The sequence below is a fragment of the Schistocerca piceifrons genome, chromosome 7, assembly GCF_021461385.2.
Source record: "Schistocerca piceifrons isolate TAMUIC-IGC-003096 chromosome 7, iqSchPice1.1, whole genome shotgun sequence".
Classification (NCBI taxonomy): Eukaryota; Metazoa; Arthropoda; class Insecta; order Orthoptera; family Acrididae; genus Schistocerca; species Schistocerca piceifrons.
This window is the reverse complement of record NC_060144.1, coordinates 202,193,312-202,214,735: the sequence shown is the minus strand read 5'-3', so window position 1 is coordinate 202,214,735 and position 21,424 is coordinate 202,193,312. Positions and strand designations below refer to the sequence as shown.

Below are 21,424 nucleotides of genomic sequence, written 5' to 3'. Positions count from 1 at the left end.
CTAGACAAAGAAGGATGAGCCAGCAACTCTGCAACACACTAAAACCTCCAACCTAATTTCCCAAACTATTTTCAGCAACAATATCGCCCTCTTCAGTGGGTTTTTCTTTATTCTAAATGAATTTTATTCAAAATTGGCATCATTATAAAAATTAAAAAAATATTATTACATATGTACTGTTTGGATCCAAATATTGTATTCTTATTTACTTTAAGTCACAACACTGTGTCTACATTAGTTGCCTTTACTTCCAGCATATTTTCTGTATTTTGTTGCAGTTTCTTTGGCTCACAGCATGTTATCTGCAATTGCATAAGAGGCTGTTCAAACAAATATGAAAAATTGAACTTACACTACTGGGAATCATGGTAAAGGTGTAGATACAGTTTTTGTGTGCACTAGATTGTTATGTAATTTGTCATGCACTCACATTAATTGGTTGGCTAGCAGTTGCTTTTAAACACAGAAAAACATAAGTTTTACATCTTGATCGTAATTAAAAAATTACACCATCTCACAATTCATGTGTGTCGTGAGAATGTATCGCATATTGTGAGAAGATTTTGAAAATTGTAGCAGGAGTTCTGATGACTGTGTTTCTTATTTATACCTCTGTATGTGATGGAGGAGTGATTTTGGTGTGTGTGTGTGTGTGTGTGTGTGTGTGTGTGTGTGTGTGTGTGTGTTTTCTCTTAAAGCCATAGAGAGTATGTTGTTGCAAAGTGTTTAATTTTCATTTCTTATGCTTTTCCCTTCTGCTATAGGCTTTCGTGTGTAATAATTTTCTTTTATTGTTAATTTTCGGTGCTAACAGTTGCTGTGTTTCAGGATGTGTTAATCAGCTTCAAAATTAGTGGAGCAGTGGGTTCCATTATCAAGTGTTCCACAAAAGTGGAATGTATGCTGTCACTCTTCAGAGCTCTCGTCCGGTCTGTGTACCTAGTTCGAAAGTTTCTGCTTCTTTGTCCTATGTATTGGGCTGGACAGGAGCTACATGTGAGTTGGTATATTCCTGCATTGCTGAATTTGCCTGAGGTTTTTTATCTGAACTTATCCTTCCCTGAACTGTGCTGTTTGTTATAAATGTTATTGGGATCCCTTAGTTTTTCAGTATGTTTCCATTTCTAAGTGCTATTACATTATTGTATGTTACTGTGTACCATCTGGTTTTTTTTCCCCTGATGTGGTGTGGTCTGCTTTATTGTCTGTGTTTCTGCTTCTGTGTTTTCAGACACTTTGGCTGCACTATTGAGTAGGTGGCCACTATCGTTATTTTCCAGTTTTATCTTGTTGTTGAGCTTTTTTATGATGCCTGTTTTGTATTCATTTTCATCTGACTTGGGAGATATTCTGTCTATCCCGTGTATAATGTGTGGAACTGAGCTGTCAGGGGGTTGAAAGAGCTATGGATAGCAGCACTTGTGGATATGGGTTTTCTGTAAAGGGAAAATTCACGTTGGTTGTTGTTTCTTGTAATTGTAAGACCCAGGAAATTAAGTTTCTCCTTTTCTTCAGTTTCCTTTATGAAGTGGGTTTAGGGGTGTACTGTGTTGATGTTACTGTGTAGCTCTTCCATTCTGTGTTTCATCTATGAGACACATTATCTGCACCAGTATATTATTTTGTGCCCTTCTTGTTTCACAATGTTGTTGAACATTATGTTCCCTGTTTGATTCAAGAAAATGTTGGCTCAAGTTCCACTTATGGTAGAGCCCATGGGTAGACACACTTGTTGCGAATAGAAGTTGTTGAAAGTGAAATAATTTGTTCTGCAATTAGTCTAAGGATAGATGAGATTTGGTTTATTTGTACCTCTGGAAATTTCCTGTTTTTCAACTGTTGTTCTATGATGTTTATAGTTTCTTTTGTGGGTATACACTGAGGTGACAAAAGTCGTGGGATACCTCCTAATACCGTGTCAGATCTCCTATTGCCCAGAGTAGAGTGGCATGGACTCAACAAGTCACTGGAAGTCCCCTGCAGACCTACTGAGCTATGCTGCCTTCCATAATTGCAAAAGTGTTGGCAGTGTAGTATTTTATGTAAGAAATGATGTTTCAATTATAAGCCATAAAAGTTCAAGGGGATTCATGTGGGGCAATCTGGATGACAAAATCATTTGCTTGAATTATCCAGAATATTCTTCAAACCAATTGTGAACAACTGTTGCCCAGTCACATGGTGCATTGTCATCCGTAAAAAAAATTCCACTGCTGTTCAGGAACATGAAGTCAATGAACGGCTGCAACTGTCCTCCCAAGTAGCCGAACATAACCATTTTCAGTCAATGTTCGGTTTAGTTTGACCAGAAGATCAAGTCCATTCCATGTAAACACAGCCCACACCATTAGTGATCACCACCAACTTGCACAATGCATTGTTGGCAGCTTGGATCCATGGCTTTGTGGGGTCTAAGCCACACGCAAACTGTACCATCGGCTCTTACCAGCTGAAATCAGGATTCATCTGACCAGGCTACGGTTTTCCAGTCATCTAGGGTCCAACCAATACGGTCACAAGCCCAGGAGAGGCACTGCAGGCAACATCATACTGTTCTCAAAGGCACTTGTGTCAGCCGTTTGTTACCATAGCTTAGTAACGACAGATTCGTTCATCGCATGTCATACACTGATTTCTGAGGTTATTTCATGCTGTGTTGCTTGATGTTAGCATTGACAACTCTACACAAACACCACTGCTTTCGGTCATTAGGTGAAGGCCGTTGGCCATTGCATTGTCCGTGGTGAGAGGAAATGCCTGAAATTTGGTATTCTTGGCACACTCTTGACAGTGTGGATCTCCGAATACTGAATTCCTTAGCAATTTCTAAAATGGAATGTCTCGCGCATCTACCTCCAACTACCATTCCATGTTCAAAGTCTGTTAACTCCTACTGTGTGGTCATAATCACATCAGAAACCATCTTATATGAATCACCTGAGTACAAATGACAGCTTCACAAATACACTGCCCTTTTGCACCTTGTGTATGCGACAATATTGCAATCTGCATATATACATATAGCTACACTGTGACTTTAAGTCACCTCAGAGTATACAGATGTAATGTCACGAGATAGCAGTTTTGTTGTTGAGGGATCCCGATATTCTTACTTTTCCGTATTATGCCTCCCATGTTTTTGAGGCTTCTGTCATTTATGTATGTGTATATTTTCTGTAGTAATGTGTGCATGTGTCTCCCTAGTAAATAAGAGTGTCTTTATGTTCCTTTGGTATCTCTGTGTTGGTCACTGGTTTATTTTATTTTATTTTGACACTTTACCTGTTTTCTCAATGTATTCTGCATTCTGCCTCTGTTATTAAGACCAGAGAGTTTCCTTTGTCCACCTTGGTTATGAATTAATTATGTTGTTTTAGTTTATGATTTTCTCATCAGATTTTTGTATTTGTATTTATGGATGGTTTGTTCTTTCTGATTATCTGCTTCATTTCATCTGCCAGTAGACCTCTTGTTAGAAATGAGCTTAAATCTGATGTGTTAGTTCTTAAAGTAAATAAGATATTATAAAACTATTCACAGAATACGATATTTGGAAACAAACAGTACACATGTAATAAAGTTTCGTGTTTATAACCATGTTAATTTTCCAAGTTTCAGAAAACAAAAAACTCAATGATGATGGCTATATTGTCACTGAGACCAGTTTGGGAAAGAAAAGAAATAAAACAAAGTGTTTTGCATCAAGGCGGACCCACAGTCCCATGTTCTTATTCAACTTACCATTAGCTGAAACAGAGGGCAGGCCTCACTTACATGAACTGTTACACTCTGGTCTGAAAAATGCACTGTAAAACATGATGTATGGCAGGCTGTGCATCACAGGCATCACAGAATGGGGGATCTTCTTGCCAGAGTGCATGGCCGTGGATTAAGAGACAGTGTCCTATTAGGAGGCAGGTCAGGTTGGCCTCATACTGTAGGAGTGATTGGTGTAAGGCATGCCAAAGCCAGATATTTGGTTTCACTGACCACAGCTTATTGCCCCTCAGGCCTTGCCACTCTTCCTCCCACAGATACATAGTTCTTCGACTCAACAGTGAGATGGCAGCTTTCGGGGGCATGTTACTTTAAGCCCTGCTATACATGCTAGCTCATTTTCCCGCAATCCCACTTGCCCTGGTACTCAGCACAATGATACCTGTTCCTCCTGCAGTTGGAGAAGTAGTTTACCCTCTATTAATTTCATAATTTTCTCTACTGGATACATTAGTTGCAATGCTTGTACAGCACTAAGGGAACTGGATCAGATAAACAACTTTTTCTTCAAACATATCTCATTTGCACAGCACTGCAGATTGTTAACTGACCAGGGAGTCAACCTCTTAAGACACAGTCAGGGAAGATAACAGAGCATCCAAGTTCTCTCTTTTTTGAGCCAGCTGTATACAAATCAGTAAAATTACTGTGCTTACCTAAAGTGTTATATAACCAGACTTCAAAATTACATTTGAGTGCACTGTTTCTTTAACACGGTCAGTTCTAAAATAATTCTAGGCCTCTCAAGCTAGCAGGGATTTTCACTCCAAAGTTCTAAAAGTAAATCCTTTCCATGTATCGTAAAAGGTTTTGCTGCTCACCAATGGATGTTACAGACTCATTCAAAAGGAAAGCAAGCAATGGAATGGTATGCAGCTCTGAGGGGGGAGAAATACGTCTTGTACACCTGCTACTAAATGAGGAGTCACCACCTGGAGTGAAGTAGCAACTCACCCACCTCGATATATAGCCTGGGAATGGGGTGGTCCTAAATGCACCCATGACCACCCCCATTCCCTCTGGTGGATGACATCCAATATTTTTAATTCTAAGTACCTGACTATAACACCACACATCCAAGATCAAGGCAGGAACCTACAAAGAGTTGATGAAACTGAAGCAAATAAGTTCTGTCTGCTCTCCAAGCCCTGTGACTAACACATTTTAAAATATTACCTGCTCCGAGTCTTCTTGCCTTCAGATTTTTCAGGTGTGGCAGCCAAGCAAATTTTTTACCAAAAGTGAGGTTCAAAACACTCAACATTCTTTTTAAGTTTAAAATAGTGTCCATCACTCTCGGTTCAGGCAAATTAAAAATAGAATGCAAATGGTTAAAAAGAACAAATTAATACTTCTCAGTTAAAAAAGGAAAATCACTTTCATCTGCCCATTTCTCCAACCTCCTGACTGGCACGTGTTACTTGCAATGCTGGAAGATGAGCTTCCAACAGAGAAGTCTCTCACGAACAGGGAACACTGGATAGGATCCCTCACCTTGAATGTAGTACTGTTAATAGTAATTCCAAACACTGTCACTCTTAAGACACAACAGTGAGGGGCACTGTTCTTTTGTTCAAAATGATCAGACAAGATATTGCAGACTCTATATTTAAAATAATGAGGAGAAAGAAAGGACCACAGGAAACCTGGCAGTTACTATAGCAAAATGTTATACCAATGTCTGGGCTATGTTCCTTAGGTTCATATGGAGGCTTCCATTTCTCATTGCATCAGGAATGGGGCTCTTCTCACCTATCACAGAAATTGCAATGAACTTCCATACAACTGCACAGTTGCTGCAATGGTTTACAGTCTTCAGAAACTATTGCCAATACATTTGTTTACTCTGCTTTTTTTAATTTGGCAGGATTTGGCCCTCACTTCACAAAAGACAGAGGGGTTCTCTGCTGTTTGTTGATATTTGATCCTACGGAGGGCAACCCACATCTCTCCGATAGCTGAGACACACTCGTCAGTCCACCAGGAGACAGGCTGTCTTCAAGGTTGGCCTGAAGACTGTGGAATTGTTGCTTCAGTGGCATTGTGAATTGCCTTTGTGATTTGACCCATCCAGTCCTTGACAATGTCACAGCACTCAAAACAGCAACCTGTTCAGCTTACTGAGCACCTATTGTGATGGTATACTTCTGGGCACTGCTCTGTCTGTCAAGTGAATTCAGATCAGGAAATGATCACTACAAAGCAAGTCGCCAACAACTTTCCAATGTGTAGTGTTTGTGAGGTCTTGATATCATATCAAAAGACCCATGGCAGCGAACGGCCCTATGACAGTAGTGAAATGTGAACTCAGCCCAATGTTTGTAACACAAAGATCCTCTGTCAATGAGAGTTCTTCAACAGCTCTATCCTGGGGAAAAATTGCATGGAGACCCATAGTACACTGTGTGGATTCACATCCACACATAAGAGGAATGGGCAAGGGAGCTGTGTGATGAGGTTTTGATGACGTAATCCTGATCAACTGCTGACGGGGCATATACAGGGGACAAATAGCAAAATGTTGCTGGTATACTGTGACAGCCATTACTTGCATCTTGGTGGTAAAGGGGAAAACAGAAGGGTGGTATGTATCATATAAAACAGGGACACCCACGAATTCTGTACATGTGCAGTGCATTCTTATGTGTACTGAGCACTGTCGCCCTGCTGCACACTTCCTCCACTACCAAGTCATGTTGTCTGAACACGAGGAGGGAGAAGAGGGGAAACCGCAAATGCGCCATGTATAGATGGCAATTCACTCGCACAAGGAACACTGAACAAACTGCACACAACTTGGTTTTGTATTTCTTTGTATCAAAAACAAAACAAATTTTCAATATTATTTAATTACTTTTGGTGGGCCAAAGACATCATAAACTTTTCATACTGTCAGCATATGTACAGAAGCACTAAATTTCACATATTTTCGTCATTCAGTTTTCCATGTAACCATAACCATAATCGAAAAAAGCCTTCCACACACATACATTGATCAGAATATTGTATAATGTTTGCAACTTCATTACAGACACAAGGAAACTCTTCCCAAATAACTACTGGATAGTTAAAACATAAAAGAATTTGTCTTTTAAACAGGAATTACACTGCAGATTGATAAGTTCTTCTTCCTGTATGTGTACAGGAGTGCTTTCAATTGAAGAGGCAAAGTATCTCAAAAATAGCTCAAAAAGTATGTAAGATTGGGAGCATCCTTAAAATGTTTAGAAGACTATACTTGCATTTTTTCAATTGCATCAGTGAGCTTAGGAAAACTGACAGTGTATTTTTGTCAGAATTTGTCCCTTCCATAACACGATTTTCTTTTTAAATGCATCCTCATCAAACCAGAAATATGTTATCTCACACCTTGCAGCAGTTTACTGTGGCAGTGTGCAGTTAACATGCCAGGTCTATACAATCAATTCCAGATGTTCTAACTTTCATCCCTGCCTTCCTTCTTCCTCCAGAAATTCATCAACAACAGCGGGTTGTAAACCAAAAAATCATTCCAAGCATGCCCCTGGACTTAACCAATGTACTTTGCAGTAATTTATATAGTCTTCATAATCTTCGTTCAGTTCCATCAAAAATTGTCACAACTGACTGTAATAATGTGTACCCCCAGTTTCACCACATGCTCTATGCCAGCAAACATACCATGAAGTGCATCTTGACGTATAGGATAATGAATCCTGTACAAACTGTCTGTCAATCATTTTAATTTTTTGCTCTTCCATCATCAGTTAGCCATTTAAAATTCTTTCTGCATGATGTTGTAATGTTCCACCAAAAATTTGTTGCACTCGTCAATTATGTGACCGTATAGTAGATAGTGAGAATTGTCATCCTTCTCTCGTGCAATTTGCATTATTTTTAAAGGATTGTGATGATAAATTGTTAGACATCAACTACGAGTGGTGCCATAAGCCCAGTGATGGGAACAGTACCAGTGATTGATGACACATGCACCAAGTATGGTGTGGTGGCCTATATTGAATAATGGTTTGCAGTCTTGGCATCACTTTTCAGAGGACTCAACAGCAGTTGCTTCTCTCCTGAAGATGGCAGAAAGATGGATTGCTGATATGTATATAGTTATGTTGACTGAAGGATGCGGCAGGAAACCAAGTATAAAAAAGAATAATCAGAGTAGAAGTAATATTTGCAGAATATTTTAATTTTACGAAGACATGGATGATAGAAGATATCATGCAGGGCTGAAATAGTGTAGACAACGCAGAAGTCTAATGAACGTTAATGTGAGTAAATAAAGAAGGAACAAAGACTACTTATTTTAGCCTCAAGAGGAACAAATGAGTTGAAGAGGTGTATTGAAGACTTTCAAACTCCAATTTCATTTGAATTTATTTGTACATTAGATACAATGTTAATAAATCTGTCTTTTTTTTTTTTTTTTTTTTGTATCACCATTAGGTTTCAACTGTGGGCTCAAGAAACTGGGTGAAGCTTTTTTCCATGTACTGAAATAAAGCAAGAAAGCAAAAAAGGGCAACTCTACAAAAGTAATTAAGAAATCAGCACACCACTAGACTTCTTAGGAATGTAGTCTCCCGGCAACTGATACACAATTGACATTAAATTAGTAACATGGTGCAGCATAGTGATTCATAATGTCCAAAGGAAACTGGTCGTACTAACTCATTGACATTTGAAATTGAGCAACACTGTCATAGTCTCAAACACACGTAACATTCCAGAAGTAGTAGTTCTTCTTTGAAGGGAACTTGTATTGAACAACTGTTCCTCACATGTCAATAACAGAAGGAACTTGCAAGCACAGAGAAAAACTAAAGTCTAAAAATATTTCATATTACAATAACTGGGTCTGCATTTTTGTTGAAAGCAATACTTCAACAACATTTTTCAAACTATCTCCTTCATTTATGTTTCAAACACTAAAAAATGATGCTAAAAGAACAGAGTTATCTCAAAAGCTATTGTGATAGTATTATTTTCAGTTGTGCAGGTGGCACCCACCATTCATTTATAGATGAGTGGTTCCTGCCCCCCCCCCTTTTTTTTTGTAATCAAACAATCTGGATTTTGAAAAAGGTTTAGAAAGCTGGCCACCATTACTTTCAGGAGGCAAAATACTTAGTAATGCTGACAGACACTTACACAAGTTTTTTAAAAAGTCCCAGCTTTTAGAGTTATTAGTTCCTTCCTCACAGAGGAATTAAGGAATAGGTTGGGGAAGATTGAAAAGGAAAGAAAGGCACTCTGACCCCCAGGATGAGAGAGAGTAGTTAGGGTAAGGGGTGACAAATATGAAAGGGGAGGCAACAGAGACTGAACAGGTATTTTCTACAGGGATATAAGTAATTTGCCCTTTCGTTTTAACCTCCCCAAATTCATCCCTCTTTCCTGCCTGAAGAAAAAAGTTATGATTCTGAAAGCTAGGGGGAGTTCATTTTACTTTTACGTATGTCTGTCAATAATACTAAGTATTTCACCTCTTCAAGTAAATATTGGCCTGCAATTCTGTCTCATAATTTTAATTTATAGCAGTTTTAAAACTCTTTATGAATGAAGACTGCTTATACAGAAGACTTCATTAGTAATAATTTGGTTACATGACACCTGTGGAAAGTTAAGGACTTAGTACCTATACCTAAAAAGACACTGAGACAATATTTTTAAATTTGTCTCTGAAAACAGTAGATCAGCGATTTACATGGAGCTATGATTATTTCAACAGGAATTACAAAAATGTAGTTGATTAAACTGACAACAACACATATAGAACCTAATATACTATTTTGCTAAGAGTAATAAGATACTGTTCTACTTAGCTCTCACCATAAGTGTCTTGAGATCTGCTCTTTCTGACGGATTCTTTTTCAAACAGCTGTCAACGAAGTCTTTGAAGGCATCAGAGAATATCCCTGATGGTAACTTTGGAGGTGGCTCATTCACAATGTAATCGAGAAGTTCAAATATTGCCATCGGACGAGGGCCATTGGTGCCTTGCTGGAAGTTGCCTGTTAGGATACAACCAGGGCAAATTAACATACCTTTTTATGTATTCTAAATGTTCAGAATTACAGAAGCTAAGATAGGTTACATGTAAAAATCAAAGCAATATCATGAAGTTCAATTTCTTAAGATAAAATTTATGAAAGCTATGTGCCTGAAGAAATTATGAAAAAGTAAAAAGAGAAGTGAAATAGTGTTCTCAGATGTACTGTAGGCATAATTCCTGATTATGCCAGGAACAATTTACCATTACAAGGTGGTTCATATTTCATCTGTGACAACAACTCTGGTGCATTTTTGAAAACTTTCAAGACTGTTAGCCACAATAATTCTCACAACTGTTTGAGAATATAGAAAATGTAAGAACTGGAAAACATGTTCCAAGCTATTTTTCTCCAAAAATTCCAAACAAGTTTGTAGAAATTTTGGGAAATAAGGCACAATCTGAAATAATGAGCAAGGTAAATTATACTTCTCTATTATGTTTGACTGCAGTATGGATAAAGCACATTTAGAACAGACGATTTAAATCATTATGTGGTTCTACACTGAGTATGGGGTGTGTTCTGCAGAAGAAAGTTTTGCTGACTTCATCATAAGTTATCAAAAAATCAGAAGGGGATTACCAGAAGAAAAACTGCATAAGCTGAGTAGTGACAGCCTGGACATTCACGATGGTCATGGCGAAGGCTTCGATAGTGGCTCAAAGTTAGCAGGAAAATATGAATGTGTAAAGATACATACATTAAATAATAATAATAACAACAACAATTCCACATAGTTCAATGGCCTCCTGCAATGTCCCTAACCGACCCCATTTAACTAACCAGGTGCAAAAAAGTACAGTATAGAATCTAGACCACATGTTGTTTCTAAAGTGCGCATCATTTATGACGGCGGCCAAGTTTGGTTCGTCCTGCGCATCTGACGTCACAAAACACAGTCAGCCAATGAACAGGTGCGCGTCATTTATGATGGCGGCAGAGTTTGGTTCGTCCTGCGCATCTGACGTCACAAAACACAGTCAGCCAATGAACAGAGAACGACGTTGCCAGAGCTCGACTGCAGTGCAGAGCACGGACGAATGTCTTCGGTTTTAGAAACGTTCAGTCATAAATATAGTAATTAAAGGAAAGCCATGTCTTGATAGCAGTCTTTCTTTTATAGAAAGTTTGGAAAAAGCATTCTTTATACCAATTGCTTCACATTCTATTAATTAATTAAACCAAACAAGCAATAAGCCTCCTAATTCAGGCAATAGCAAGGAAAGGTGTTTGTATCATTCTCAGTAACCGCTTTTTCGCAATAAAGAACAGCGGTAATTGTTATTTCCTATTGTACTTCGACGAAACGTGAGTAATTCATAGTCATACCAACAGTGTTTGTCGGTATTTTGTATGATATTTTAATGTCTTCCAGGAGATGTGTTGAATGACGAGCTACGTTAGCATAATGGTTAAAGTGTACGGCTGCTAAGCGGAAGGTTCCGAGTTCAAACCTTCTTCGGTGCTTAATATTTTCTTTATTTAAAAACAATATCGAAGTGTCTTACTTCATGAATTTTATTCGTTTGAAAGTAATTTTTTGAAATTTCTAGTGGCAACTAAAATCGACCATATGGAAAGTATACCATTTGGACTTTTACCTCTGCAAACTCTTCAAAATTTCGTACAATGGTTTACTACATCTAATGCTGCACAATAACTGCATTCAACATCGAAACAAAATTAAGTCATTTATGGGGGGAAGGTATCAGTCAAGAAGATGTGTAAAAATCAAATTTTTGGGCCAAATAGTTTTTATGAAATCGAACGATAAAGTGTTTCAAAGCAGTCGAAACACCATGTGTCTGCACAGGCGAGCAATGCAATGCTGACAAAATCGCGCGCATCGCGGAATGCGGGGAGCACATCTCTGTAGCAGCGAAAGGTTTAATGCGGCCGTGGTGCCTTTACTTCATAAACTGCGCGCTCCCCCCTAAACGTAAGTTTGCGAACTGTACTACGGCGCTGCTTCTCTTGGCGTTTACAACTGGCAACGCAGCTACCTCCCGCATCTGGGCGGGCATGCGTGAACCGCCAAGATAAAAGAATTGAACTATAGTGATTCCTCACACTGTTGAGTGGCGAGAGCTAGGTTAAAGCAGAGACTGAAAACTCTGTTATCCAACTGAGATTTGATTCTGCAACCACTCTGTTTCCAGACATGTGGTTTACTGCTAGACCACCAGGCCCAACATGTACATAGATAGTTCATCTACTTGTATTGGTGAGTGAATTTAGGATGACAAACTATTCTGAAACTTTATCAATAATTTATAAATAAATCCAGCACAATATTTAAAATTTTAGTACTAATTTCAGAGTAGCATATAAAGAAAGTTTAAGCATAAAAAAAATGTGGTCACAAATTTGCTTTATGATATTCCGAAGAACCACACACACTATTACTTTAGCACTAAAAACTGTCTGATCACCCTGTGTTTTACCACGATACCCATGAATCCTGTTTATCAGGATTCCTTTGGGAAATTTATATATCTGGCTACTCTGGTTAATGCTTATTTTTCCATTTAAAATTTCTGTGAGACACAATTCTAAAACTGCCAGGCTATATTTCTTCAATTCATCTGATTTACATTTGTGCACACACAGCATTTTCACACTAACAATTCTTAGGGTCTCAATTGTATGAGACAATAAACAGAACTGCAATCTACAAAACAAGTTCATAAGATAACATACAGACACTTGCAACAATGACTTCCTACTCAACCACTTGACTGTTATCAACAATTGTTTCTGCAGTCACTGTCTCACATTGTTGCTGCATTCATTAAGTTAGATTCGCACTGGAGTCATGGCTGTTTTTTCATGAATCAGTCACTAAAAAAAAAAAAATAAAATAATAATATTAACTTTCATTGTTGCTCCAGGTGTCATTGTGAAGATCGAGATACATCCTTCCAAAAACAATTAGTATTCAGACAGAGGCTCAGAATACTGTATATTTAGCCATTGCCGAAAACTAAGAACTTTCAAACAGTAACTTCCCGAACAGCGCGCGGGGAAAAACAAACACCTAAACCTTTCTGTTCGAGGTCTGATTTCTCTTATTTTATTTTGATGATCATTCCTACCTATGTAGGATGGGCTCAACAAAATATTTTCGCATTCAGAAGAGAAAGTTGGTGACTGAAATTTCGTAAATAGATCTCATCACGACGAAAAACGTCTTTGCTTTAATGACTTTCTAATGACCCTTTTTTTTTTTTTTTTTTTCAAGCCAAAACCAAATACAGGGAGTCTCAGTCAAACCTCCCTGATTTCAAGGACCCAGGAGAGAAAAACCACACTAGATATGACAATGAAAAATGCATCACATTGTAGAGCATCTCAAAGAATTTATACTCCCACATCAGAAGTACCAAGTATCATTGTCAGGGTGCGGCATGGTCGCATGAAGTGAAAATGGTGACTCCATAGCAGCATACGCAAGCAGTAATGTGGTTTGCAGAAACAAAATCACCAATTACTGTGCAAAGAAATTATCATCGTGTGTATGAATGTGATCCACCTGATATGAAAAAAAATTAAAGAATGGTATAGGAAGTTTCTGGCAACAGGAAGTGTTCTGAAACATTCTGGTGGTGCACGTTATGGAGTTTCGGAAGAGACAGTGGAGGACATCAGATAAACATTTCTCAGAAGCCCACATAAGTCAATTCATCAAGCATCTAGGCAACGTGATGTACCTCAATCAACATTGCATTGTGTAGTTCACCAGCATCTTCGTATGAATGTTTACTAAGCACAAGTTCTGCAACATCTGATGCTGAACAACAAACCACGACGACAACAATTTGTTGCGGATATGCTGCAGTGTATTGATGTGGATGCCAGCTTCCTGGAAAGATGTTGATCATCAGATGAGGCACCCTTTCATCTATCAGGAAGAGTTAATAGGCATAATGTTTGGATTTGGGGTCTGCAAAATCTGCACATTGTCATTGAACATATTCATGATAGCCCTAAACTAAACGTCTGGTGCAAGCTAATGCACAACAGGATTGTTGGACCATTCTTCTTTGCGGAACGAACAGTGAATGGGTCAGTGTATCTGGACATGTATCTGAGGGTACACAAACTGCTCTAACAAGACTTGCAACCCAGCATCATTTTTCAACAAGACAGAGCTCCGCCACATTGGTCAACAGCTGTTCGCAAGTTCCTGGATAGGAACTCTCCCAATCGTTGGATCGGACATGGAGGACCCATTGCCTGGCCACCACATTCACCCGACATTACACTGCTTGACTTTTTCATATGGGGATTCGTGAAGGACCACCTGTATGCGACCAAAGTGGACGATATTCCTATGTTGCGACATTGTATCACAAATGCGACTGCAACAATAACAGAGAAAAATGTTACAAAGAAATTGTCCAGCAATTGAATATAGACTCGATATTCTTTGTGCTACAAATGGTTTGCAAGTAGAGGTGTATTGATGATAAATAAGGAAATTCTTTGAGACGGTCTACAATGTGGTGGATTTTTCATTGCCGTATCTACTATGGTTTTTTTTTCCTGGGTCTTTGAAATCAGGGGGGGTTTGAGTGGGACACCCTGTATGTTTGTAATTCTACAGTGGAAGTGCTCTTTTGTACTTTTTGCCAAACTTTCAAAGAATGTTTTAAATAGCAGGAAAATGTAAAGTTGGGAATTACATACATAAATTTTACATTTTTATAAATACTTCGGCATTCCATATTTTTGATGAAAAATAAGAGATTATAGTTTGTTTAAATTTCTTCTGGTGAATTTCTTTTCTATCTGGTGTTCTAGGTCATACATTTGAGAGTTGTTATGTTTACATCAAAAATTTAGCAGAAGTCCAAAGGTGTTTACAAAACTTATATACTGAAATGTGAAATGTGCAGTCAAATTTTAACTGTGCTGTTGACTCCATCTTAACACCTCAAAAACAGACATATTTCACATTTCACAAAAAGTGTCAAAAGTATGTGGAATTATATTTTTATTTAAATTGTTTAGGCTTTGCTATTAGTTCACAGCGTAGTTACCACTTCAGAAATTGCTACACATTCCACACTCCACTTGATGATGTCTCACTGCATATCAAAGTTAATCCGCTCTCTCTCTCTCTCTCTCCAAAATAATATGCCAAAAATTCCAATGCAGTTCATACTTTTGTCATAATAGGCACCACATATGTGACAAATTTGAAGGTAGTTTGTAATAGGTACTACCATAGTTCATGTTTACGGTTGCCAGATTTCCTTTCATTCAGACTAAGTTATAGCCCAACAGAAAACACTGTTCAATAATAAAACTATGAAGAACGCTACTCAGAGTACAATTATAGTTAGATTGGCAAAGATGAGATGCAAATCGGTAGAGACATGAATTGCCCGAACTTTTAACGACTTCTACTGATTCAGAACTAGATAGCCCAGACTTCAAGGAAGTGTACTGAATAATTTTTGTAAACACTATTTGAATGAAAACTACTAACCAACATCTACGACACAGCCGATAGACTTGACTTCGTGATTGAATGAAAGCTCAAAGCAAGGAAATGAAATGGAAAATTATAATAATGTCCTGCGGCTAACTCATATTTGAAGAAGAAAGTCTTCACTGCTCAAAAACTTGCTGTAAGAATAATACGTGGTTCGCAGTCATTATCATCTTTAACACATCTGTTTGCTGAGCTGGGCATCTTGACTAATATTTCGATATATATTTATTCAGTTTGTTATAAATAATCCACTACAGTTCCAAAGGAATAACGATGGGCACAATTATAATATCAGAAGAAAAAATGCTATCCATTGCTCCACATTAAGGTTGCCTTTAGCACAAAAATGCGTGCACAATGCTGCAACTAAAATTTTTGATCACTTACCCAATGATATAAAATCTCTGATAAAAAGCAAAGTAGTTGTTGTTGTGGTCTTCAGTCCTGAGACTGGTTTGATGCAGCTCTCCATGCTACTCTATCCTGTGCAAGCTTCTTCATCTCCCAGTACTTACTGCAACCTACATCCTTCTGAATCTGCTTAGTGTATTCATCTCTTGGTCTCCCTCTACGATTTTTACCCTTCACGCTGCCCTCCAATGCTAAATTTGTGATCCCTTGATGCCTCAAAACATGTCCTGCCAACCGATCCTTTCTTCTAGTCAAGTTGTGCCACAAACTTCTCTTCTCCCCAATCCTATTCAATACCTCCTCATTAGTTACGTGATCTACCCATCTAATCTTCAGCAAACTTCTGTAGCACCACATTTCGAAAGCTTCTATTCTCTTCTTGTCCAAACTGGTTATCGTCCATGTTTCACTTCCATACATGGCATCTCATTTTTGAGACGTTTGTATTCCTTTTTGCCTGCTTCATTTACTGCATTTTTATATTTACTCCTTTCATCAATTAAATTCAATATTTCTTCTGTTACCCAAGGATTTCTATTAGCCCTCGTCTTTTTACCTATTTGATCCTCTGATGCCTTCACTACTTCATCCCTCAGAGCTACCCATTCTTCTTCTACTGTATTTCTTTCCCCCATTCCTGTCAATTGTTCCCTTATGCTCTCCCTGGAACTCTCTACAACCTCTGGTTCTTTCAGTTTATCCAGGTCTCATCTCCTTAAATTCCCACCTTTTTGCAGTTTCTTCAGTTTCAATCTGCAGTTCATAACCAATAGATTGTGGTCAGAATCCACATCTGCCCCTGGAAATGTCTTACAATTTAAAACCTGGTTCCTAAATCTCTGTTTTACCATTATATAATCTATCTGATACCTTTTAGTATCTCCAGGATTCTTCCAGGTATACAACCTTCTTTTATGATTCTTGAACCAAGTGTTAGCTATGATTAAGTTATGCTCTGTGCAAAATTCTACAAGGCGGCTTCCTCTTTCATTTCTTCCCCCCAATCCATATTCACCTACTTTGTTTCCTTCTCTCCCTTTTCCTACTGACGAATTCCAGTCACCCATGACTATTAAATTTTCGTCTCCCTTCACTACCTGAATAATTCCTTTTATCTCGTCATACATTTCATCAATTTCTTCATCATCTGCAGAGCTAGTTGGCATATAAACTTGTACTACTGTAGTAGGCATGGGCTTTGTGTCTATCTTGGCCACAATAATGCGTTCACTATGCTGTTTGTAGTAGCTAACCCGCACTCCTATTTTTTTATTCATTATTAAACCTACTCCTGCATTACCCCTATTTGATTTTGTATTTATAACCCTGTAATCACCTGACCAAAAGTCTTGTTCCTCCTGCCACCGAACTTCACTAATTCCCACTATATCTAACTTTAACCTATCCATTTTCCTTTTTAAATTTTCTAACCTATCTGCCCGATTAAGGGATCTTACATTCCACGCTCCGATCCGTAGAATGCCAGTTTTCTTTCTCCTGATAACGACGTCCTCTTGAGTAGTCCCCGCCCGGTGATCCGAATGGGGGACTATTTTACCTCCGAATATTTTACCCAAGAGGACGCCATCATCATTTAATCATACAGTAAAGCTGCATGTCCTCGGGAAAAATTACGGCTGTAGTTTCCCCTTGCTTTCAGCCGTTCGCAGTACCAGCACCGCAAGGCCGTTTTGGTTAGTTTTTCACGGCCAGATCAGTCAATCATCCAGACTGTTGCCCTTGCAACTACTGAAAAGGCTGCTGCCCCTCTTCAGGAACCACATGTTTGTCTGGCCTCTCAACAGATACCCCTCCGTTGTGGTTGCACCTACGGTACGGCCATCTGTATCGCTGAGGCACGCAAGCCTCCCCACCAACGGCAAGGTCCATGGATCATGGGGGGAAAAAATCAAAATACAATTTGAAAACAAACTGAAAAAGTTTCTTCTTGACAACTCCCATAATCCACAGAAGAAAATCTATTATTATAAAGTGTAAAATGTAGTGGGTAGGAAATACTAGCTCACATCTGTTTACTTAATAATAATAATAATAATAATAATAATAATAATAATAATAATAATATTCTTGTAAATGTACAGCATGTAGTCATATTTACAAATTAATTTCTGATGTAAATACAAAATGACTCATTCCACATCATTATAATCTATCATGCAAATGACACATGGAACTTGAAAATCACTAGTAAATACAGATTTACCCAAAACAGATTTTTCTCAACTTTTCATCATTGACCTTTTACTTTCTGTTTTAATTTATAATTCATGCACCATTAACAATTTATGACGAGTAAATGAAGTGTTCTTATTTATGAATCTTACTAAAAACCAATATATAATTATTTCTACAAATAATATGGAAGAGATACTGTTTTACTTTCAGTTTTTCGATAGTTTATACAATTGGTAATTTAGTTACTACAGTGATGCATTTAATTTGTTGTGAGCTATAATTTTTCATAAACATAGTTCATTTAAGTTATGGTTTTCAATAGTGCTGCATTTTTATTAAATCTACTAACAAAATCATAAAATTGCTAAATCCGTGAAAGACAAAAAAGTGTAGTTTAATAGGGAAAAGTAATCAGCTTTAGCAGTTCTGTCAGGAGCGTATGACCATCTTAGAAATTCTTTTACTAATGTTGTAACTAAGATTAGTTGATTTCTGTTATCAAATGTAAAGAGTACAGTAAACTCACTGTGGGTGGGAGACTGTGGAGGTGCATCACCATTCTCAATTCTTTTTGGTCCAAAGATAGCGGCAAGTGTTTTAGCATCTGGTGGTGGAATAGGATACATTCCTATTGCCATCTCTACCAATGACAAGCCCAATGACCAGATATCACTTTGGACTGAGTAATGTGTTCCTTGAAGACGTTCAGGCTGTTCAACACACGAAATGCATTAAAAGTAAGAAAAAGACTGCCAGTGACACAGCCAGCACAACCATGTTGAAGCTTACCGACATGTAGCTCCTTGTTCCTACAAATGAATTGGCCATAGAATCTATTAACTGACCAGACACTCCAAAGTCACATATCTTAATCTCTCCACCACTGTTTACAAGGATATTACTTGGTTTCACATCTCTGTGCATTATGGCATGCTTGTCTCTCAAATAGCTCAATCCTTTTAACACCTGAAATTTCAATCACAGACAATTCATTGCTCAACATCTGATAATATACAGAGATATTTATACCAAATGGAAGCACATAACACTTTCTGAACACTCACAGCAGACGTAATTTTTCCAAGAATGGGTTCTGGGATCTTGCCTGCTTTCTTCAATATCAAATCCAGTGAACCACCATCCATGTACTCCATACAAATACTAATCTCGCCATCGCTATAAAATGAAAGGCACATGAATGTACACAGTTTTGTCCACTGTAATGATAGTTTAAAAAAAAGTTAAGTGAAATGCAATTACACTAGCACAAAATAGGTCCAAAACAGAATTGCCAGCATATACACTCTGAGACAAAAGAAACAATGCACCACAAAGGAATTATCTGAGTGGAACAGAAATCAGTAGATGTGATGTACATGTACAAACAGACAAATGATTACAATTTCAGAAAAATTGGATGATTTATTCAAGAGAGAGAGATTCACAAATTGAGCAAGTCAATAGTGCATTGGTCAACCTCTGGCCCAGCAAGCAGTTACTTGCCTTGACGTTGATTGGTAGAGTTGCTGGATGTCCTCCTGAAGGATATCGTGTAAAATTCTGTCCAATTGGCATGTTAGACTGCCAAAACCCCAAGCTGGTTGAAGTTTCTACTCATAATGATCCATACTTAGGTTCTCTTACCATGTTTGGGTGGCATTGTACTGCTGAAATTTAAGCACAGGATGGATTGCTATAATGGGCAACAAAATGGGGCATAGAATATTGTTGACGCGCCACTGTGCTGTAAGGATGCCGCACATATAAGCTAATGGGACCTACTATGAAAAGAAAAGGCAACCCAGACCCATTGCTCATGGCTGTCAGGCTGTCATCCAATAACTCTATAACTCAGTGCAAAGCAGAACAACTGTTTTCATAAGGGCCAGAGATGGACCAATGTTTTTGACCAATGTTTTCTCAACTTGCTCAATTTGTGAAGCTCTTTCTCTTGAATAAATCATCAAATTTTTCTGAAATTTTAGTCATTTGTTTGTCTGTGCATGTAAATCACATCCACCAATTTTCATCCTATTCAAATAATTCCTTCATGGCATGCCACCCCCCCCCCCCCTCTCTCTCTCTCTCTCTTTGTCTTAAGAGTGTATTATGGTCATAATGTATCAAGAACATGCAAAATATGTCACAGTCACATAACTTGATAAACACCACAGTACCTGTAAAATGCTCCATAAAACCCAACAATGTGAGCAAAATTGCACTCATGGAGAACCTTCAGCTCTCTAATAATTTGCTTCTTAATAGCAGGTTTCACTTCAAGATGAATCAGCTGCAAAAGAAAATGTAATGCCAGAATCTGTATATTTAACATGAAACGATGAGTACACAAAATGCTTGTTTAATTGCAATGAACATATTTTTTTAACACAACGTAATTTTTATGAACAATAGTAACCAATCACAGTCATGTTCACAATAAGAAAACTGTACACTTTAGTGGACAGGTTATAAATCAAACACACATCCTTTCAAAATGGAGCAACTAATAAATTAGTGATGTGGTGAAGAATAGTAAAGTACTGTTGTGACATATGAGACATGTACATCATTCTTCCATATACAATACCAGAAACATTGCAAAAGAAACCGGGACAAACTGACTACCTCCAATTGTATCTAAACTTTCACAGTATTTGTAAAATTCCTTGGGGTTCAGCTGGATAACAAGCTAAAATGAAGCCAACATATTATGTAGAGTTGACAACAGGGCATCTTGTAGAAGATTCTTCAGGAACCTTAGGAATCTATCACTGATGTGCCAATACACTTTCTCCATACAGGTTTTTGTGCTTATTAGTAACAAGACTGACTTTAGGAAAAAGTGTGAAATTCACAACAACAATACTAGAGGTAAAAACAGTTTCCATGTAGGTTATACATCTCCATCAATGATTCAGAATGGGGTTTTGGTGTAAAAGTGTATAACAGTTTTCTGCTAGACATCAGGCAATGCTCCCAGGCAGTGAACAAAATGAGTGGGGAAGCCTTTAGTTGTGATATTAATTCATGGCTTGTTTTCTAAGTACCATTTTGAAATAATATAAAAATTCACTGATTCTTCTTAACAATTTTATTTTTACATGAAAGCCTGTATTTTTAAATAGTTTTTTTTACATAATTCTCACCAATATTAAGGCACTTATTGTATCATACAACCAGATTTCTGAAAACCATTCTTGCAGGAATCTGATACGATTTGGCAACAATTGCACCTCTTAACAGTTTAAGAAACTCACCACGTAATGTCAAAATCATAAAGCATCTGTTCTCTCTCACTTTTTCATCAACCTCCTCATGCCCATTTGTATGGCCATCTATAAAAGGTCTCACCCACTTCTGTGCTATCCCATTGCTCACAATGTTTTCTCCATACAATTCACAAATCTGAAGATGCATTTCAACCCCTTTCACACCTTTAGCGCATAATACACAGTCAGAGGGATTATCAGAGGAAGCATTTCAAATCTTACAATCA

The 21,424-nt window shown here is 37.9% G+C and overlaps 1 protein-coding gene across 2 annotated transcripts in view; it reads right to left on the bottom strand.

Annotated features, from left to right (window-relative positions):
• The window catches only part of LOC124804772 (dual specificity mitogen-activated protein kinase kinase dSOR1), a 77,392-nt gene that overhangs the window by 6,172 nt on the left and 49,796 nt on the right, over nucleotides 1-21,424 (bottom strand). For both annotated transcript variants that reach the window (XM_047265092.1, XM_047265093.1), the window contains 5 exons: nucleotides 20,106-20,218; nucleotides 18,993-19,104; nucleotides 18,718-18,894; nucleotides 18,455-18,638; nucleotides 9,601-9,782 (listed from right to left, as the gene is read on the bottom strand). In XM_047265092.1, the coding sequence (XP_047121048.1) occupies nucleotides 9,601-9,782; nucleotides 18,455-18,638; nucleotides 18,718-18,894; nucleotides 18,993-19,104; nucleotides 20,106-20,218 (768 nt within the window). The remainder of the gene's footprint in view (nucleotides 1-9,600; nucleotides 9,783-18,454; nucleotides 18,639-18,717; nucleotides 18,895-18,992; nucleotides 19,105-20,105; nucleotides 20,219-21,424) is intronic.